This window comes from Hylobates moloch, unplaced genomic scaffold, assembly GCF_009828535.3.
Source record: "Hylobates moloch isolate HMO894 unplaced genomic scaffold, HMol_V3 SCAFFOLD_6, whole genome shotgun sequence".
NCBI lineage: Eukaryota > Metazoa > Chordata > Mammalia > Primates > Hylobatidae > Hylobates > Hylobates moloch.
In genome coordinates this window covers 20,320,218-20,343,389 of record NW_026652281.1, presented here as the reverse complement: position 1 = coordinate 20,343,389, position 23,172 = coordinate 20,320,218, and the positions used below count along the sequence as shown (strand labels likewise).

The 23,172-nt window shown below is 37.3% G+C and overlaps 1 protein-coding gene across 1 annotated transcript in view; it reads right to left on the bottom strand.

Moving 5' to 3' along the window:
• FBN2 (fibrillin 2) overlaps positions 1-23,172 on the bottom strand; it is a 280,529-nt gene that overhangs the window by 29,580 nt on the left and 227,777 nt on the right. Inside the window, exons 37-53 of the mRNA XM_032156530.2 lie at positions 18,949-19,110; positions 18,194-18,262; positions 17,619-17,744; positions 16,330-16,455; positions 15,589-15,741; positions 13,475-13,543; positions 12,156-12,281; positions 11,843-11,968; positions 11,282-11,407; positions 9,332-9,448; positions 7,738-7,866; positions 7,154-7,273; positions 3,902-4,027; positions 3,109-3,261; positions 2,261-2,326; positions 1,498-1,623; positions 814-933 (exon numbers count right to left, since the gene is read on the bottom strand). Of these exons, the coding sequence (XP_032012421.1) occupies positions 814-933; positions 1,498-1,623; positions 2,261-2,326; positions 3,109-3,261; positions 3,902-4,027; positions 7,154-7,273; positions 7,738-7,866; positions 9,332-9,448; positions 11,282-11,407; positions 11,843-11,968; positions 12,156-12,281; positions 13,475-13,543; positions 15,589-15,741; positions 16,330-16,455; positions 17,619-17,744; positions 18,194-18,262; positions 18,949-19,110 (2,040 nt within the window). The remainder of the gene's footprint in view (positions 1-813; positions 934-1,497; positions 1,624-2,260; positions 2,327-3,108; positions 3,262-3,901; positions 4,028-7,153; positions 7,274-7,737; positions 7,867-9,331; positions 9,449-11,281; positions 11,408-11,842; positions 11,969-12,155; positions 12,282-13,474; positions 13,544-15,588; positions 15,742-16,329; positions 16,456-17,618; positions 17,745-18,193; positions 18,263-18,948; positions 19,111-23,172) is intronic.

Below are 23,172 nucleotides of genomic sequence, written 5' to 3'. Positions count from 1 at the left end.
AAAACTACCTGAAGTTTTTAATGGTGAGCTGAAACTCAGAGCAAACAACCAGTAGGGAGTAATTTCACATTGATTTGGCTTCTATTTTCCTGAAATTACCCTCCAGATGACCACGGCCTGGCAGTGCTGTCATCCGGTAGCTAACTCTCCAGTAGAAACTTTCTGAGATTCCATCCAGAGGAAGCAGGGGAGGGAATCTTAGGGCAACCAAGTCTGCTAAAGAGGGGGGAACCCAGGAAAGAATGCCAGGGAAGGAGAAATACTATTTGTTTTTCATCAAGTCAGCTCAATGACATGACTGTACTATGCAAGTGTGGGGCAAAATCAAGAATGCTAGTGAGTAAGGTTTAAAGAACTGACAGACGAGCCATTGCCCTTCTCAGGCCTGAGGGTCTGCTATCGTGCCTACCAGAGTTGACTGTCTGCTAAGACAAATACATCAAGATTCTTCAGAGTAATATAACTGATTTCGAAGCATATCATTCACAATATCCAGAGTATAAATCCAACATTAACCAATATACTGAAAAGGCAGGAAACTGTGACTCCATTTCAAGGGAACAGACAATCAAGAGATGCCAACCCTGAGATGACCCAGATGCTGGAATGATCAGACAAGGGCTTTACAGCAGCTATTTTAACTGTACCAAAGGAAAACTAAAAACCAACCAAACAAACAAAAAACCCAAAAAACAAAAAACCCCACCATATGCTCACCAGCAGAATATCAGAAACAATATAAATAAATATTGAGACATTAAAAAACACTTTCTATGTCAAGAAGAAATAATATTTAAGACAAAGATCACTTGCCTTCACAATTCATCATGGGCCCTGGCTCAAAGCCTTCATTGCAATTGCATTCAAAACTCCCAATAACATTAGTGCATGTACCATTTCCACATGGATTGCCGATTGAACACTCATCAGTATCTGAAAAAGAAGAAGAAAGTGCCACAAAGATGTTTTAGTTTAACAGCAGCGTGCCCAGGAAGACCCATGCTTGGCCCTCACCCATTTCCAGGATCTGAGAAGGGCACATGTAACCCTGGCATCCCTTGGGCCTTGGCTGGCTGGCCGTTATGGAGTGCAGAGGGTCTGAAGGATCAACGTGCAATGCTCTGGCCCCCAGGCAGCAATACTCGCCCTAAAGATGACAAATCCAGAAGAAGAATGTGGTCCCCTGCTTCAAGAGCAGGCATGGAAGGGCATAAAGTAAAATGGATTTCTTGTCCAATGAGAGATTTGGGCAATTGTAAGTCTCTAGGACACATAACATTTTGTATGTTTGGTTGAAGACAGAGGTTGGTAACTCTCAATCTTCGCATAAATCAGATCTGACTGGAAAATGTAAGACTGGTGAAGAAGGTGCCACTACTAGCTATTTATCCTGGATCTGTAAATCCCCCCATCACCCAGGGTGCCTGAGAGACCTTTTACTGAATATGAGAAGTAAAACAGAACTTTAAAATTCTGTAATGTGGAGCCAACACTCACCCACACAGCGTACTCCAGTGTAGTCGAGGTTGTAGCCCATTGGACATTCACAGCGAAAAGATCCGTCGGTGTTGATACATTGACCATTTGAACAAATGCCTGGGCTCTCAAGACACTCATTGACATCTAAAATATAGAACTGCCCGTGAATTTCCCGATATAAAAAGATATGCCGGCCAGGCGTGGTGGCTCATGCTTGTAAATCCCAGTACTTTGGGAGGCCGAGGCGAGTGGATCACCTGAGGTCAGGAGCTTGAGACCAGCCTGGGCAACATGGTGAAACCCTATCTCTACTAAAAATACAAAAAAAAAAAAAAATTAGCCAGGCATGGTGGCGCACACCTGTAATCCCAGCTACTTGGGGAGGCTGAGGGAGGAGAATCACTTGAACCCAGGAAGTGGAGGTTGCAGTGAGCTGGATCCCACCACTGCATTCCAGCCTGGGCAACAGAGTGAGACTCCACTTCAAAATAAATAAATAAATAAATAAAATAAAAATAAAAAGATGTGCCAATACTGTGTATGTCTATTAAACACAGACTTGTAAATACTTCTTTTGTCAGAGAAATATGTAATGTATTTCATATATCACGATATAGTCTTATATGTACAATGTATATGATACAAAATAAGGGTTACATACGTCCATTAAATACAATATACTATATGTTATATAGTAAAGTTAGCATGAGTTATAAAATAAATGTAAAATAATATGTTTGTATTAAATAAGAATATAGGAATAAAATATATCAAAGCGCACCTTCACGTGTATCATGAAGACTAGGGACAGTTCCATGGCCATATGGACACAAATCCTGAAATGCAACTACAAAGAAAAATACAAATTCTCCATTACTGAAGACTTGAAATTATAAGAGAACTTAAGAAAGGATGAACAATATACAAAAAATTACACTTAATTAGGTTTCCATTACAAAGCTGTCTATAACAAGAGTCTTGTAATTTTATGATTTATTTCAAAAGCATATTTAGTGAGGGCCACCTTCTAGGATGCCATCTGCTCAGTGCTCTTGGTTCTTTGTTTGCTCATTTAAAGCTGAGCAGCTAAAGAGAACTTCCCTGCCCATCACACTCAGAAGCCATCCCTAACCTAGAGGCCAAGCCAGCTGGAGTTTGCTGGGAATTATCCTATAATTTATGGGTGCCAATAAGACCTGACGCTATTGATCTTTTCCTGTAGAGGGCCATTGTGCTGACTCAGCTTCTCAGAATTTAATGTAACATTCTGAGAGCCACAGCCTGTCATACAATGCCCACATGGGACTCCTGCAGCAACCTGGAATATAATTTCCATTCCCTTCTTTCTCCTGTCTTAGATCTCTCAAATTCATACTTTTGAAAGCAAGTAATACTAACTTTGGAGGTGGGGAATGAAATAAAAGGGTAACTCCACCTGTGCTTAGACATGTCTTATTCAAAAGCTGAAAGAAGTTTCTCAGGCTAGGTTGTTTAATGAACCATCAAAACTTATATGCAAGGAGGTGATTTCACTCTTAAAATATTCATAAATTACATGGTTAAACCCACTCTGGCAAACATTCAAAAACTGGTACACAAAGTGCTATTTGATGATGTCATTGCTCTTACCTTCATCATCTTTGGGGCACAGCTCACAGGGGTCCCCCCAGCCCTCTCCTGGCATCTTACTACAGCAGCATTTTGCTTTTGTGGTGTTGAAAGCTTTGGGTACAGAACACTTTCCATTTTCAAAATTTGTGAAGCAGAAGCTCTGGCGAGTATCTAATCAAAAAAGCAAACATTACAGATGGAATTATTTTGTAACACTGTTTGGACAGAACATTTCTCATTGTAGAACACAGGATGCAGACTAGATCAGCAGTTAAGGCAGGTCTGGGAATCTTCAATTGCTGATTTCATTTGCCACTTTAGATTGACCTGGCTACAAAATTATTTATTTAATATGCTTAAAATATTTTTATAATGTGCTAAGAAAATTCCAGAAATCATGCTCAGTATCAAAGTGATTTCCACACAGAGACTCTTTTTTCACTGTTGCATGACAGTCTAAGAAAAACAATCGAGGTAACTTTCAGCAAGTTACATCACATCAAAAGCAACACATACACCAATATACAAAAAAGCTATGCCAACAACAAAATTAACATAGTCATTCTGATAAATCAGAATAAGAATTTTTCTTTTAGTAAAAAAATTTATAAAAATGTAGAAACAGTGGCAATAATTCAAAGTACCTTAAAAATTGTTCATTGCGTATGTTTGAAACCTAAATTTTTCACTTGCAGATGTATTTTAGCACAGACATATATTTTGTTAGGACTAATACCAGCATGATGGTTTACAATTCAGCTTTAAAGTTTCTAAGCGTAAACTGTGACAGTGAAGTCATTCCAAATCTTACCAAAGCATCTCCGTCCATTATCAGATAGTACGAAGCCAGGGGGGCAGAGGCACTGGAAGCCCCCTGGAGTATTAGTACAGGAACCAAAAAGACAAATGTTGGGATCTTCATCACATTCATTTATATCTGCAGAATAGGGGGAGTATTTATTAGCCATTCAACACTTGAAAATAAACAATTGTCCATACTATCACCGTCCACTAGCCAGCTGATATTTCAGACAAGAGATACTATGTTGTATGTTTAACTTATTCATAAAAATAAACTATTATTGCTTCAGAAGTCAAAAGTTATAATTTCAACCAACCATGTGCCAGAGAGTCCCAAGTCCATGTCCACCTTCCTGTCTTTGATCTTTAGGGGTGTATGTATGTCTACCTGCCTACCTGACATGAACAACTCCATGTCTCATGGGCACTGCAGGCTCCATGTGGCCAAATGATCTATGAACTGGTCCCCATCTCCCTGATACCTCTCTCTCAGTAATCCAAATTGTGATCCCCAAGTCACCCCTATTTCTCTCCTTTTTTCACTCCACATGCAAGCAGAACGTGGCAGCCAGTTCTACCTCCTCAGTACTTCCACAGCCATCATCATTTGCCACCAGTCTCTCAACTGATGTCTACATCTCCCTGTCTTCTTCTTGTCACATTGCCACCAGGGCTGCCTTTCTAAAACATCCATCTGATTATGTTTGAAAATCTGTGCCTATGGAACTGGAGGGCCAAGACATATTTTGATGGTGTTATCATTTGCCCCTTTCCCCGGAACGCTTCCTTAAAATAAATAAGCATGCCTGCCTGACTAGTGATTTTTTGTTGTTTTTTGTGGGAAGGACTTATTTAATGGAATGTTTTAACCACATGAAAAAATACTACTTTTCAGGCACATTAGAATGTAAGCTCCATGAGGACATGACATGTCTGTCTGGCTCGCTGTTGCACCTTCAGCTCCTAGCACGGTATCTGGCACACACAAGTTCTCAATTTATGTTGGTAGAAGTTTAACAAAAGAGTCATCACATCCCTTCTATAAAATGACAAAAACCTGCAGAAACCAACACCACCGCCACCACCACCACCACCAACAACAAAAACAAACATAACAACTCCTGAAATGGCTCCACACTAACCGCAGGCCTGAGTTCAATCTTCTGAGCCAGCCATTCTACGCTCCGTGTCGTGCTCATGCTGCCTACGTTTCCAAATACCCTCTTCTGTTCTCTTTCTTTGGTTGATCAGTAAAATCCTATCCAACATTTTAAGAGTGACCTAGACAATCATCAATCCTCTGTGATAGGCTTTCTTGAACTGCCACCCTCTCACAACTACCACAATGATCCCTAACCTCCTGCGGTGCTCCCATCTCCTTAACAGACCTCCAGTACAGTGTCTGTCACATTGTATTATAAGGATGTCTTCACAAAACAGGTTTATTTACAAAATAGGTCTCTCCCCTTAGGTAGTAAGTTACCCCAAAGCAAAGATGATGTTCCTGTATTTCCAGTACCTAGAAAGGTGCCAAATGTTGACTGTAATACCCACTGCATGTAGGAATGAATTTATCTATGCAGGGTATGTGTACCATATCTATGTATGTGTACGTGTGTGCGTGGTCATGTTAGAATGTCATATGGGAAAAGTTGGTAGAAAAGATACTAGTCTGAAGAAAATCTTCTTACAGTGAAGTAAGTTAATTAAAAACCATTTTTTCACACTTTGGGAGGCCGAGGCCAGTGGATCACTTGAGGTCAGGAGTTCGAGACCAGCCTGGTCAACATGGTGAAACCCCGTCTCTACTAAAAGTACAAAAATTAGCCAGGCGTGGTGGCAGGCACCTGTAATCCCAGCTACTCGGGAGGCTGAGGCAGGAGAATCGCTTGAACCCAGGAGGTGGGGGTTGCAGTGAGCCAAGATAGTGCCACTGCACTCCAGCTTGAGTGACAGAGCAAGACTCCGTCTCAAAAAAAAAGTATGAATTAAAACCATTTTTCAGAGATGTAAACTAGTGTCATTGCTAACAATAAAGGAAAAGGAAATATTTCTGAAACTTAATAAATAATAATATATGATATTGTAATAAAATAAAAGATATCCATATTTTCATTAAGAGGAAATGTAGCCAAGACTGCCTGATACAAGGAGGCATGTGTATTTCTATTTCCCTCCTAGTGGCTGACACACTACTTTTATTAGCATTCCATAAAGAGAAGGATCACAGAGACAAAGAATCAAGATTGAGCATGAGAAAAGAAAACGGAAGAACAACAGGATCCTAACCTTTTCAAGAAACTTCTTACTGAGATGATTCTAGTATCATTGTTTATTATTTTTAAGTATTAAAAATGCTAGATAATCTTATAATCAACATACAAATCAGAAAATCAGAATGACTAAGGGATACCCATGGTATCTAATTATGTGGTCTGAAGAATAATTAAATTCTATGAAGTAAACTACTTCCTTCTGCCCTGTCTATTTAATTCCCTTAAATACGAACAGTAGAATGATATATCTTTAGGTAGAATCTTGCCAAGGACGATAGAAATAAAAAAAATTGGATAATTCAAAGGCAAAAAATATCCTTAGCATCTTTTCACATTAGAAAAACCACACTAAGATGCTGGTGCTTCTGAATTTCAACGAGGCTGTAAAAAATAATTTGTATAAAAGTGAAATAAAGTGAACTGTAAAAAAGGTCGGACTTCATCACGTCCACTAGGCAATTCTGGGACCCACTTTTGATGTGGTTACAGCGTTCATGTGTGCTGGAAGGGTTTCAACAGAAAAACATCTGTTATGACAAATGGATTAATATTTTCTGCTTTGACATGAGGCCTTCCCAAGAAAAAGAATGTCTCAACAGCATTGTCAAGATTTTTCTGCTTCACATTTCTAAGACCCTAGACACCTTTAATAGCTGTTTTAAAACTGGGTGCCAAAGACTACAATTTTTGTAGACACTCTTTAAATTCACTGAAAGTCGCTGTTGACGTTTGGAAAAAAGATTGGCATATGCTGAAAATTCGTTGACTAGCATTAGATTTCTGGTAATGAAAAAATCCTACATCCCTAAGTCTTTTATTCTTACCATCATTTCTGATGGTTCAGTAAAACAGATGTAGGCAGTTATATGTTTAATTCCTTAGGTCAACATGCTTGCAGTGGTTGGCACTTAGTATGCTTCCAGAGTCTTTACCATGTCTTACTATACTGAACAACTTGTGGGCCTCAGAATAAATGTTACTCTTACCAATGCAGTTCTCGCTTTTTACTTCATACCCTGGGGGACAGATGCATCTGAAGGATCCCTCCAAATTCTGACAGGTACCAGGAGAGCAAGAGCCGGGAAGGGCAACACACTCATTAGTGTCTTTAGAGAAAAAGAAGAGAAAAAAAAGAATTTAAATTTAAGCAAATTTAAGCATGAGATAATTGTTGCATAGATTTATCTGTCTGCCAAATGATATTAACATGAATTCATCTTGGATCCTCTGATCTACTGGGTCACCATGAACAAATATTCCCAAAGATACTCTTCTGACATCTTGGATATTTCTTATTTGGCAAGTGGCTAATTTTCTTTATTTGTTTCCTTTGCCTACTTTTCTTAAGACATGGACAGCCTCAAGCTCTGTCCCCAGTAAAAACACTGCCTATGAGAGATTCCCATTGTTGACACCTTATACTAAAATTTTCCATCATAGCTTATCTTGGTCATGTGCTCTGATGATTAAATGAAATATTAATGAGTTCTTAAGTGAAAGGAGGGGAGGTACACATCACCATTTTACAAAACAAAACACCACGAAGACTGCTTATTATTTAGATACTTACCTATACAGTTTTTGCCATCTGGGGTAAGTTCATAACCTTCGTTACACAGACACTTGAAGGAGCCAATTTCATTAAAACAACGCCCATTTCTGCACACCTGACCAAAAAAGGAACTGCACTCATCTATGTCTGTAAGCAAACAGGAGTACGTTTTTCAGAAAGAGCCCTTAACATGCATATTGTTTCACAAGACGCTACTTAAAAACATACTTATTGGCATGCATTTATAAGAAATCCCATATTACAATTCCTCATCAACAGAGAAAAATGGCACATATCATAAGGATCATATAATTAATAGGATCCCATAGAGTCCTACTATTTTTCAACCATAAAGATACATTTTTAAATTTTTGATATTAATATAACTCACGAATTTAGAACCAGACAAAAATCAAGGTTTAAGGTGAAGCTTTCCATTCTTTCTAATTGAAAAATATTTATTTTCCCACAGGCAGGTGGATATGTGGGATGTAATCTGATTGCTGAATTTGCATATACTTTACCTGGAGCTAAGCTGACCATATTCAGAGAACAAATAAATGAGCTTATTTATTACAGGAAAATCAATGATATTAAAAACACTGGAATTGCTGATATCATACATAATAGAAAGAAAAAAGACATTAAGTATTAAGTTCATTTAAGTGTTAGTTCTCCCTGACTGTACAAAGGCTCTAAGAAACTAGTCAAGAAGGCAGCAGTTGAATAAAATGTCCAATTAGCTCTACTTTTTTTTTCACAATTGTGGAATTTTGAAAAATAAAGAAAACAGAGAGGAACTTATGTTGGGTTAAATGATGAGGTGGGGATGAGCTCTGATATAGTCCCACAATGGTAGAAAACCTAAGTTCTTTTACATACCTTGCAGGGCCATGTGAATTACAACACATTATGCTGTAAATTACCCGTGCAGTTCCTGGCTTGCAACAAACAAGGAATAAACGTTTGCTGTCATTTCTCTTATTCTCTTCTCCAACTACTTCAGGACCCTCTCCCACTCACTATGTTTCCATTTCATATTTGTGTGTTGCTGTGGGCCAAAGACTAAAGTCCTGTACGGTGCATAGGAGATATTTCTGAGGGCTAATCTAGAAACCTAGTCACCATTCATTATTTTTGTGGGGAAAGGCATTCTGGCTTCAAAAGCTGATGGAAAATGAAATGTCAAGACATGACAAGTGTAAGTAGGAGGCTACTGGTACTTGAATGTAAATAATCCAGAACGGATTTAAATGAAATACTTGTAATAACATTGAGAAAATGAAGGGTCTATTTTTGATCTCATTAAGGGAATACAAATACCCCAAACCATAAATCAGTCCCAATATGTTTACTGTGATATGAATGACCTTTTTTTCCTGAAATGACTGGTTGATTGACAAAAGAGTTCAAGAGTATATTGCCTTGTGACAACTCAGGCCAATACTATGGTTTCAGTTAACTAGAAATCAGTCAATGAAATTATGTATCTTTTGGCACATATTTGCAATTTTAGTAATATAATTTTTTTTGTTCTTTAGTTTTGTTTTTTATTTCAGCACATTGTGTGGAAATGAAATAGAAGCAATAAAAGACTGAATGAAGTACTTACCCAGGCAATCATTATTATGAGTGAGTTCAAATCCTGGGTAGCACAGACAGTTATAGGATCCAACGGTGTTTTTACAAGTTCCATTTCCACACGGATGCCGCTCGCACTCATCAACATCTATAAAGAAACATTGGCTCAAAAAATTCAATTTTTAACTAGAAAAAAATAGGCTATTAACCCTTTTATATGTTTAACCTATGGAATTACTTAGGTTTTCCTCATTCAGTACTAGGAACTCATATCTACTTGAGGAAAATGAGTATGAGATATGGAAAAATCAAAATTACAAGAATCAAAATTGTAAAATTATAAGAAAATAATACAGTATAACAGGTACTGACTGTACTCAGACAATACCTAGACATAGCCTAAGAGAGCATCCCCCTAGCAGAGATGTATTAATGAACAGGTCTGCTTAATAATTGTAAATAAAACTGATCTTCTGAAATACTGAAACAATTTGTTTCATTATAAAAGGCATTATAAACACTTACCCAGAAATTTAAATTCCTTAATTTGAGCAGAAAAACAAAGACAAACTTAAGTTTACTTAATTGTATGAAGTAATGAAATCCAAATTGAAGTTTATTAGAATTCACTGTTAGCCTTCAAAAAAACTGAATTAAGAAAATATTTAGAAAGGTCATTCATCATATGAGAGAACAGACTCCCCAACTATGAATTCCAGGCTGCTGAAACTCTACCACACCAAAAAAAGGGTGGGGGCTGGTATTGTTCTTTAGGAAGGAAGCTCTGTATAAGGGAGGTCTTACTGAAGAATCTGACTAGCTTTTATCATGGAAGAATTGTTATGAGTGGACAGATTTTCCCCATATGAATTTCTGAATCATAAATCTCATACTTTTTTTGGTAAATCATACTCTCTCTGGAAGTATAGCAAGAAGAAGCATGTATAAGCAAGCATTCTTAGGGAGTTCATGCAAATAAAACCAGATCCTCTATATTCCTTTGTATAAACATCACCTAGAGAATTTTTCCTGCCATTATGGGAGAAGTCCAAAGGGAGGGCTTTAGGAGGCAATGGATGAACCTGGAGACATACTCCAGGTATTCCCTGTTGTATGGATGTGTCATGAAAGAAACCAGTCCTACAGTACTGAAATATGATTTTAATATTCACATAGATAATATCTTGAATATCAAAAGAGTAGCTGAACAGCCCTAGCCTTTTCTACACTGAGAACGTGCTAATTACAAGTAGCCAAGTTTTAAATGTAATTTTCCCCTTTCAAGTGCAAAGCACAGAAAGAAAACTCTTCAGCAGAGGCAGAGCCAACTGCTGACATCAGACTTAAGGGGTTATACTCAGTCCCAGCTTCATGGTATCCAGCCCATCTGTCTTTGAAAACCTATTAATCATCAGCTCAGCAAGTACTCACTAAGCACTATTATCACTTGACTACCCATTACATTAGCTACTGGGAATTTTTAAAGAGTATGGCTATATTTGCTCCTAAAGCTATTTTTAACAGATAAAACACAAAATATGTACATAAATCCCATGTATTCAACGATTTGTTTTAAAAAAATATGTGCATATGTGTATAAATTTATTGTTTAATGCTGTCACTCTTACTACTCTCTTGCATTCCAAAATGGTGTCTTGAGTAGAAACATGAAGGTAAAGGGCAGCAAAGCTATGGTAAGTTCCACACAAGCCCAAGTGACTCACAGTGTTTTTTCTTGTCAAGCCATGTGAACATCTTCTGGAGAAAAAGTTGTGAATCACTGAACTGAAGAACATGTCGCAGTATGTCCCTGCTTGCAAATTTTATACTTAATCAAGACTTAAACAGTTTGACCCAGTTAATTTTTTGCAAGATCGTTTCCGACAGAGACACAGTAGTTACTCATGGCACTTGATGGAACTGTGATCTGTTCTGGAGTCCCAGCCCCACTTCACTCCCTGGAGCAACATGTCCTTCTTACCCATGCACATGGTCTGGTCCTGAGAAGCCTTAAAGCCATTGTGGCAGATGCACTGGTAACTTCCTTGCAGATCAACACACAAGCCATGACTGCAAACGTTAGGAATTTCTAAACATTCGTTGCGATCTAAAACAAACAAAAAAATAAAACAAATGTTACATGTATCTGATTTTTATTAAGATTTCTTTATTTTTCACAGTTGTGTTTCTCTAACCTGCTATTAATTATTATAGACAGGCTGAAAATGAACCATAAAAACAGCTGAATCAAAATGAGCAAGGCTTTAAAGTATCCAACCCTCTTTTTTTAATCATGCAATTTTTTTTATGTTTATTGTTATCTCAAGGATATTATTTTATTTTAGGGCCAATCCTGGGGAAATCCATTGAAGAGGCCTATTTTCTTAACAAAATAATCTCAAAGATATGGTGAAATAGGTTCACTATAAATGAACAGATTAAGTGAGAAAATCTTTCCCAAATTATTCTTGAAGTATTGTTTGATAGGAAATCTAAGGAATCGTGTGCTCAGTGCCAAAGAATGAGTCAGCCTCTTTCTTACCTACACAGGCCCCATTGGGTGAAAGTTTGAAACCCGCGGCACATTCACAGCGGTAACTACCAGGACTATTGATGCAGTCTGCATTCCGCTGGCAGAGATTATCACCATTGCTGCACTCATCTATATCTGAAAGAACAACAATTCCATTTTAAAGAGTCCTTTTTTATTATTGTATTAGCGTTACATTCACGTCACACTTTGATGATCAACTCTTGAAAAATTGTAGAAGAAATAGTAAAAATCGGAAACCATCTAAATACTATTTATGTATACCAAATTATACTGGATAAAGGACATACATTATTCAGATTACCTTCGCAAACCAACAGCAGGTCATTGTAACTGAATCCTGTAGGGCATTCACAGCGGAAACTGCCAATCTGGTTAATGCACACACCATTTGCACAAATGCCTGGAATCTCTTTACATTCATCAATGTCTGAAATGGAACAGATTTGGTCAAATATATGTTGTTCTGCTTAATGTACTTACCATATAACCTTGAATAATGCTACATGTACCCTGGGATGACTACAAATATTCAGTGTCACAAAAATCTATTATATACTAGTATAGATAATTTTTTTGGTTTATAAAAACATATATACCAGAAAATAGAAACAGTGGTGGAAAAAATGTAAGTAGCTGATAAAATATACCAAATAATTTCAGAGTCAATATAGCAAATGAACTTTCTAGGCAATCAAACCCCTTCTTCAGGTTACCCTAACTGCTGCTATTCATTTGTTTAAAAAGCTATGTTTTCATCATTGTATGTATTTTGTTTTATCATGTATTCATAATGGAGACTTACAATTATATTGCTTAGGCCAGGTGTGGTGGCTCACGCTTGTAATCCCAGCACTTTGGGAGGCTGAGGAGGGTGGATCACCTGAGGTCAGGAGTTTGAGACCAGCCTGACCAACATGGTGAAACCCCCGTTTCTACTAAAAATACAAAAAATTAGCCACGTGTGGTGGTGGGTGCCTGTAATCCCAGCTACTTGGGAGGCTGAGGCAGGAGAATCACTTGAACCTAGGAGACAGAGGTTACAGTGAGCCGAGATCGCACCATTGCACTCCAGCCTGGGCTACGAGAGCAAAACTCCATCTCAAAAAAAAAAAAAAAATTATATTGCTTATTGAATCTTTGAGGAAGGAAACTAGAGTGAGCAACACAATGTACACTTAGAAGGAATTAATTAATATGAAAAATAAGTCTGTAAATTCATATTGAGACTAGTAAAAAGGGATACTGCAAAAATACACCAACAATTTAAAAATGTACTTAAGAAAATAGCAGTTAAAGGTTAAAATAAGGTAGATCATTTAGAGTCATGTAATACAATGTGCATGACGAGGACAACTGAAGCTTTATCTTGGTGTGGCTATGACAAATATTGAGATAGTCACATAACTACCATAACCCAATCACCAGACTATGCTGATGGAATATCATTATTAATACTTGGTTAGGGTCTGTAAGCCTGTTATTTCTCTCTTATCTAACTATATTAGATTGGATTTCAGATTATTGTATTTTGTGGTACTCTTGAATTTTAAAAACATAGAATAGATTTTTACAGAATGCTACACATATGTATTAAAACAAACATAATCTGGAAAAACTCACCAACAGCTTTTCCTGTGTGAATGTCAAAGGTGAATCCAGGAATATTTCCACATATGGTTTTAAAGTCAGCTTTAAAATATAAACAAAGCAATGCACTCTTAAATTTCTCAAATTCCTTCAAAATAACATTTTGTATTACTTTCACAAACATATTTTACATTATTCACCACCAGACATTTTGATTTCAATTATATTTATTTGATAGCAAGGCCAGCTTTTGCTAGGAGTGGATCTAGGCATTTTTTACCATTATTATCATTGTTATTTCTATCACTCTCATTAACTTTTTACTGCTCTGATATCAGAAGGCAAGTAAATCATTATAAGATTCAAAACATCTATCTAGATATTTAAATACTCTTTTTCTTTTGATATGCAGAGCTTTAAAAAAACATCCAATATATAAAGATTAAAAAAAAGTGAAGTATAAATTGAAAAAGGAATTACAGATTGCACAAAGGTATAGACATGCAAAATAATGTTGTAGAGAGGAAACAGGTAAACAATGAATAATGAATGAGATGCGAATTTTGTCTTTTTTTTTTTTTACTGTGTCTATTGGTTGGAATGTGAAATTTGGGTCATCAAAAACAATGCATTATGAAATCAAATAGGGACTATAAGAGGTATTCTTACACATAATTCACCAAATCAATGGAAATTTAAAAGAATTCTAATTTGCAAGATGAAAAATGCTTCTGATGCTCACTGCTATAAACGTGAGTAAAACTCCTGAAAACAGTATTACATAAAACTTGAACTGCATACTATATTCCAAGTGCTATCAGGTCAGGGATATTGTAAATTTCATCCACCAATATATACCGAGTATTGAGAACAGATAGAAAGACAACAGGTGCTCAATTTAATGGTTTCTAATTGTCTGGCAATGTGCAAATTATAATTCATATGTATAATCTCCCTACTTGTCATTGCAACCATATGAATTAGTCACTGTAATTATTTATTATTCCTATTTTATACACGAGAAATTAGTTTCAGAAAGGATAAATACTCTGCAGGAGGTTCCACAATAAGTACCCTAAGAGTTTTGATTTAAATACAGACCTGTCTCTCAACTCTAAGCCTTTTGCTTCTTCTCACAAAGGAAGTGCCATTTTAATTTCCCAAATCAATGATCTTCAATTTGTAACTATGGAGTTTTAAAGTTGAGAATTACAGGAATGTTTCTATTTAATTTTATGGAACATAATAACGGCAAGATAAGGCCAAGAAAATCCATTTGACCAGTGAATTGGAGCCACTGAAAAAGGCCTACGTGTTGCTTTTCATCATTTCTCTCCTTAATTTCATCAACACATTAAACGAAACATTTAAATACATATACCCTAAGTAATATTTGGTAACAAACGCATAATCACTGTTTCTTATTTGGCCTACTGGTTCAACTCTTAGTATCTACAGTTATTAAAAGTTGCCATTCTCCAGGTCATAAAAGAGAACCAGATGGACAGCAATTTTAAGACAAGCATTTTTGCTCTTACCTCTATTATCTTTCACTTTTTCTTTCAAAAGAACCTGTCTTGTGAAAAAAATACGACCAAGTAAAGACAAGCTCTATTTTTTGCCTAAAAATTTCACTGATGTCTGAGGAAGAAGATGTAAAAGGCACATTTTGACAATGGGTTGCTTTTATGTAAACTTCGCTCATAAAAAACACTTTTTGCATATTTTCCACGGCTGAACTAAAAAAAAATCCTTATTGAATTTAGTTTTTCTCCAAATATTATACCTTCCATGTCTAGCACAGTGACATACAGTAGTTTCTCAAGAAATATTTGTTTGATGAATAAATCAATAATTGACAAACATAGTTTAAGATAATGAGTTTAAATGGACTAATGCTATAAACTCTAACTCTTCAGCAATGGATCTTATTTTCAGGATTCACAAGCCTATCCAACATAACGTCTCAGAAGTTAGTGTTTGAATCCCAAAGAGGGCCACTTGGGAAACAGAACCATACGATGTTCTTGGGAATTTTCGGAACTGAGCATCTCTAGTTTTAGCATGCAGTGACTTTGACTATTCTGTTAGATATATGCGTGTATCACTGACGTGGCAGTCAGCAGATGCACGAGCCATGTGCTTACCTGTTCCTGGAGTTGGGCATGGTTCACAAGGTTTGTTCCAGGCTTTGCCCACATTATATGTGCAGCAGCACATCCTTTTTGTCACATTGAAAGGCAACTCATTCTCACAAGTGGTTCCATTATAGCTTCGGTAGCAAAAGCTTTTTCTCATGTCTACATAAAGAAAAACAAAGAAGGTAGCTATTTGTATCCACGAATAGTTTATAATGAAGCCCACACAGCTGTAGACATCAAGCTTTCCTGATGAACACAACTCAGAAAACCTTCTTAGTCATTTGAAGCTATCTTAAAATAAATCTTTAAACATAAATCATTTTTAGATTAACATCTCTCCTTTATCCTTAGATAAAGGATTTCACTTATAATTTTCTTGGGAGACAATGTTAATACATATTTGTTTTTCCCTCAAAGTCATTTATTTAATTAAAAAAATTAAGCATTAAAATTTAAATGTTCTTTTATTTGTATATTAATGTTCACACTATATGAATGGAGATGAAAAATTTAGGAATATATAACATTTGAGGAAATTTTCTACATTAGACTCATGCTTTTAAAAATTTAAATGTATATCCAAAGGTCAAAAACTTGATACTAAGCCAGCAGCTTGCAAGACTCTGAAATACCTCAATTCACGAAGATTTAACTTCCAAACTTCCTGAACAATAATTCTGAGACATAAGTGCTTTACGTGTGAAGTCGACAACTGTGCTCTAATTAATCTTAGGGTTCTTTACCTACCCATGCAGTTGTGGCCTCCATTGACCTGCATGTACTCAGGTGGGCAAATGCAGGTGTAATTCCCTAGGGTGTTATAGCAGGTCCCAGGCCCACACACACCAGGATGTGCAAAACACTCATCAATATCTAGAGTAGGCAAGAATATCCATTAATTAATAAATCTATTTTTTCAATGAATTTATATTACTTCTATGACTGAACAAAGCATAGGTGATTCTCTAAATCTCTATTTATGCACAACTTAGAAATAAAGAAAAAATCCCAAAAATGCATTTATATAACACAGATACATCTTTCTTAAAAAGAAAAAAAAATTCCCATATTAAAAAATATAAAGCATCAAAAGAAATTATTCTAAAGTGGCAAAAATAATTTCCTTGGCATATATATATATATATATATATTTCTTTTTTATTGCAATTCACATTCTTCAATTGGAATTTCTTTAAAGCCTGCTTTCGTCCTATGTCACTTAGGCCAAGTTTTAATGCCAACTTTAAAGTGAATGCAGGTTGGGAAAGCCTTTGTCTTTGTAGCTTCTTTCAAATTAGTACCCATTCAGAGATTCTTAAAGCAGTGCAGCTGCTGGTTGTTCTCCTCATTACATCCTATTTCTCCCAGATGCATTTATCGAACATGTTCCAAAAGAAAAGTTATAATGGAAATAATAGTGCTATATGTCTAATGTTCAGTTAGAAGGATTCATTCATTTCACAATTAATTAAATATTGAGATTCTACTGTAAGCTAGTACTTGTAGCTGTCATGATGAGTAAGATGTGGACCTTGCCTCCAGAAGCCCCCAGTTTAGTGGTGAGACAGGCCCCTAAAAGAACTGAAATACCATGTGATAAAGTGAGGGGATGGAAGCAAGAATGGCAGCTGCATAACCTTTGAACTTCTTCATACCATATAGTCCAACATTTAAAAATTACTGATCAATATTAAGTTAATGGTCACATTTAAGCTTACCAGTTTTTCCTATGTAAAATGTAATTGTCAGCAATATTTTCATGAATAACTTACTTAATATTGTAGGTTTTCACACTACCCAATTTTCCCAATTTATATTTAACCAAGTCTCCTAGAAAAATACAATGAATTATGGCAATGAGTTGTAAATTAGTCTATCATCATACAACTTAGCCACATTGATATGAAAAGAGAAAAGCTATGAACCAGTCTTAATTGAGCCTTTTGTAGAATGTGAGGATGGGCCTTTCCCCCAGGCCTCAGCAGCCATTTTGTTTTAAACAGCAGTGAGCATTTTAGGCATCAAATTCATCCCACCTTCACAGATGCGGGTTTCCTCGCTGAGGTAGTAGCCTTGTGGGCACTCACACTGGAAGCTCCCAAAAGTGTTGATGCAGTTTCCACCCTGGCAGAGACCTGGTAACTCCTGGCATTCGTCAATGTCTACAAAAGGGGAGACAGTGCACTTAAGAAGTGATGAAAGTTAATATTAGAGCTTTCAAAAGTGTGATCTTGTAAGAATCAGCAGATTTCTATGCATCCAAATGAATGCACACTTAGGTGGCAAGTTTATTCTGCTCAAATATCTTCTTGGCTTTGTCATAGAAGTTTTAGCATTATCTGAGAAAAATGAATAAAGTTAAGTTGGGGATTATTCAAAGTAGAGGACAATGGGAAAGAGTTTCTCTGCAGAACAGTCAGACATCAAATCACTGCAATGGATCATTACTGCTTGATAAAAGTGGTAGTTTAACATTTTAGTAATTAAAGTCCATCTGTAATTTTACTAAATTATCTTGCTGGGGCTGCTCTGCCCTAGCTTTTCTACCAGCTTTTCTCTATAATTAACTCTTTACCTTGTTTGAATCTGGGTGACAATGGGATTAGCTCACCTTCTAAAATGATTGTGATGGGGTTAGGTCTGAAGCCTTCACCTCCGGGACACAGGGTGTAATATTCAGCTACAAAACAACAGAAAAATAAGAGGTTTGATACCTGTGTCCAAGTGGCTGAGACAATGAGCCAGCATTCAGCAAATGACAGGCTCAATATGCTCATCCTAAGGGGTGTATCCAAATTTTTCTTAGTGCCCTTTCAAATACATTTAAAGTTACATATTTTACATAAAAGATCATACTTTATTAATCACATACACAGTAGAATAACATGAACCATTTGTTTTTAATCAAAGAAAAAATTCCCTTGCAGCTCTTTTAGCTAGTAAATTAAGACTAGAGAAAACAGGCTTTGGTTCATGCTCATATCAGAATAGATGTTTCAATTTAAGGCATTCTCTAATTGACTTCAAGAATACAACACACCTATGAAGCTGAACTAAATAACCTTTGAGAAGAATCAGGAATGCACTTTATCTGTGATATCATGGAGAACTGATATTAGTACTATTCATACATGATTACAGTTAAAAATTATTTTTTTAACATATCATGATAAAACATAGGAAGAGAGGAATTCAAATCCTTTAACACTCTTGGCTGGTTTCAGAGTGATCAATGAAAGTAGTTCAAATTCAATTTTTTTTGTTTTGTCCTCACTAAACACTCCTCACTCCCAGCTCAGGAATAAAATGGCAACAAATCTTTAGATACCAGTTGGTTTTCTTCCTCTTCTTCAGCTTTGTACTTACTGCTATTGACAGGGGGGCATGTCTCACAGGGGTTTCCCCAGGCCTTTCCCAGAGAGCAGCAGCATGAAGAGCGACTGACGCCCACCCCGATCTCGGTGTTGCAAGACAGACTCCCATCTCCTCGAGGTCCAAACTTCAGGTAGCAGTTGCCCACACGGTTGTCTGCAGAGCAACAAAGGAGCTTACAGTTGCCCTTGCTTACATAGTAAGGACTCCATTTTAGGGAAAAGTCACTCAAAGGATGAAATTCAAATTTTGTACGTTAACATGAAAGGTTCCTTTTAATCCTTAGTACCACGCAATCTCCTGCTTTTCAGCTTTTTCGAGATTGAGTGAGAGGAAGTCAATCATGGCAGACTTTCCTATGTTTAGAAATCCACATAGACCATATTTTCCTATACTCATGGAACGGACAAGATAGCAAGAAATTTCTCATTTGGGACATACTGGACCTCCAATAATAGGAATACAATACATTTTTTGTATAATTAATCTATATCACGAGTTTATCCAATGGTTTAGTTTCAACTTGCATAGCTAACTTTGCAGGTTTTGGAAAAGATAGCCTTTAACAAACTTAGAGAAGACATTTAAGGGATCAACTAATCTAAGGCTTTTCTTTATCTCTACAGTTATCATCCAGATCACTCCATTGAATCCGTGGGTTTAAATATTACTTTTTGCTGACAACTCTCAAATTTATGGTTCTGTATCTCATCTCTGCCATGAACTCTAGACCATTCTGCCAATTGCCTATTTCATTTCTTCTCTTAAACATCTAAATAATTATTTCAAAGTCAACACACCTAAAATCAAACTGTCAATGCTCTTTCCTCCACATACAAAATCTGCCGTCTTCTCTCCCAGTCTTCTGCATTTTCAATAAAAGGAAATTCACTTTTTTTTTTTTTTCAGTTGCACAAGCCCTAAGCTTTGACATCATTTTTGACTCCTTACTGTGATTCCTTATTCAATCCAGTAATACAGGCTGTCTACTCAACCTTCAAAACATATCTGGAATTGACCATCCTGGCTAACAGGGTGAAACCCCGTCTCTACTAAAAATACACAAAATTAGCCGAGCATGGTGGTGGGCACCTGTAGTCCCAGCTACTAGGGAGACTGAGGCAGGAGTATGGCATGAACCTGGGAGGCGGGGCTTGCAGTGAGCTGAGATCACGCCACTGGACTCCAGCCTGGGCGACAGAGCGAGACTCTGTCTCAAAAAAAAAACAACAAAAAAAAACCATATCTGGAATCTGTCTACTTACCACTGCCTCTATCACTACTATCTTTTTTTTAATCACTACCAACTGAGTTCCAGCCACCATCATTATCCCTTTACCTAGTCTAATGTAATAGTTTTCTAACTCTTTTCTCAACTTCCATCTTTGACTAAACTATGGTCTACTTATCCTTCTGTAAGCCAGAGTGACCCTTCAATAGCATTACCTTAGGTCAGGCAACCTCCAATAGCTTCTCCTCTCAATCAGAATAAAATCTAGAGTTCTTAGCAGTCTACAAAGTAATTTTCATCCCTGGCTGCATATTAGAATCATTTGGGCTTTTTAAAAACTTATTTTCCTTTCTTTTTTCTCAGACTTTGCGTTTTGTTTTTGTTGCTGAATCTCAGATCTCAGATGCAGCAAGATTCTCATGGTCCCCCTTCTAATTAGGTTTTTATTTATTTATTTATTTGGGACGGAGTCTTGCTCTGTTGCCAAGCTGGAGTGCAGTGGCACAATCTTGGCCCACTGCAACCTCTGCCTCCCAGGTTCAAGTGATTCTCCTGCCTCAGCCTCCCGAGTAGCTGGGACTACAGGCGCCTGCCACCATGCGCAGTTAATTTTTGTATTTTTAGTAGAGATGGGGTTTCACTGTGTTGGCCAGGATGGTCTTGATCTTTTGACCTTGTGATCTGCCCACCTCAGCCTCCCAAAGTGCTGGAGTAACAGGCCTGAGCCACCACGCCCAGCCTAATTAGGTTTATTTATTCCTCATTAGTCACCTGTTCTTTCTCTCTCTTCCCCCTTCCTTTCTCTTTTATTCCTATTCTTCATTCCTATTCTTCTTCCTTACCAGATCATCCAAATGTATTTAATGCTATTACTTTTTTACATGTGCTCTTACAAAATAAATATTTTTGTTTTAATGTGTTCATTTTAAATGTACACAAATGCCTTTTGTCATACATCTCATTTCATTTTTATAACTTTTCTAGTCATGCTTGTTCTGTGAATCTCCAGTCTGTCAACTCTGTGGTGTATAATTGCCTTTAAAAAAACCCCTCCTCTCCAAAAATGGTTTCTAAAATCCTGCCACCACAAAGAATGCCGCGATGAACATCATATATGTGTCTCTGTATGGGCCTGTGAGTTAATTCCATTGGCATATACAGCCACAAAAGGAGTTGTTGATTCACAGGATTTGCCTATACTTAGCCTTCAGTCAGGAAACATAGTCATCATTTACCAACTACATCCAATGAACCCTTTAATTTTTAATATTTTTAAGTCATTTTAAAAAATAATTTACAGAAGGTATATTATAAAACTAATATACAGAAGAAAAAAGTTGACAACAACTTTATTAGCAATATTAGTAAGAATTTAATGATAGCTAACTCAATTTTTTAATCTACATTTTCTTGGTTTTGAAGATACTCTACTCAAAATGATCTTCTGAATGCAACTAATTGCTTATCAACTGTCATTCATCAACTTGGAATATATCCATTTTGTAAAAACTGATTCCAGGTTTCAAACACATCTCTAACAGGTTCTAGCTTATCATTATTTCTGGTTCTTCTTGTTCTTGCTTCATAAAATGCAATACCCAAAGGAATTTTTGAAAACATTAACAGTTCATGATTTTGTTGATGAGAGGACAGCTGTCTTCTTTAAAGGCTCCACAAATAGAAAATATTTTCATTTTTAGATTTATCAACACCAGTTAGAATAATCAATCTAATGACTGTATTTCTACATCACATATTTCCTTCCAATAACCTTTTATACATACCTGCCTTTATCTTTGTCTGCTTACGAATCATATCAATTAAATTTCGGTACAGAAACGTCATGAAAATATGAAAGAATCCACCAACCTGGGATGGTTCAGGTTCTTGTTACCAAATATTGTGGGTTGAAGTTTTTTCTATTGACTAAGTGGATGAGAATACTGTATTTCCTTTGTCTACAGAAATACACTGTCTATTCACTTGTTGATTCTGAAGTTTGAAAAAATTCACCTAGGATATCGGTCTCTGAAGACACGTAGTCTGGGATTGTACTTAGACAATTCATTTCACCATCACCTTTAGAATCTAGACAAAAGAGGGTGGAGCCAAGATGGCCGAATAGGAACAGCTCCAGTCTACAGCTCCCAGCATGAAGGACGCAGAAGACGGGTGATTTCTGCATTTCCATCTGAGGTAGCAGGTTCATCTCACTAGGGAGTGCCAAACAGTGGGTACAGGACAGACGGTGCAGTGCACCGTGCGCCAGCTGAAGCAGGGCGAGGCATTGCCTCACTCGGGAAGTGCAAGGGGTCAGGGAGTTCCCTTTCCTAGTCAAAGAAAGGGGTGACAGATGACACCTGGAAAATCGGGTCACTCTTACCCTAATACTGCGCTTTTCCAACCGGCTTGGAAAATGACACACCAGGAGATTGTGTCGCGCACCTGGCTCAGTGGGTCCTACGCCCACAGAGTCTCTCTGATTGCTAGCACAGCAGTCTGATATCAAACTGCAAGGCGGCAGTGAGGTGGGGGAGGGGTGCCCACCACTGCCCAGGCTTGCTTAGGTAAACAAAGCAGCCAGGAAGCTCGAACTGGGTGGAGCCCACCACAGCTCAAGGAGGCCTGCCTGCCTCTGTAGGCTCCACCTCTGGGGGCAGAGCACAGACAAACAAAAAGTCAGCAGGAACCTCTGCAGACTTAAATGTCCCTGTCTGACAGCTTTGAAGAGAGTAGCGGTTCTCCCAGCACGCAGCTGGAGATCTGACAACGGGCAGACTGCCTCCTAAAGCGGGTCCCTGACCCCCGAGCAGCCTAACTGGGAGGCACCCTCCAGTAGGGACAGACTGACATCTCACTCGGCTGGGTACTCCTCTGAGACAAAACTTCCAGAGCAATGATCAGACAGCTGAATTTGCGGTTCACGAAAATCCGCTGTTCTGCAGCCACCACTGGTGACACCCAGCCAAACAGGGTCTGGAGTGGAC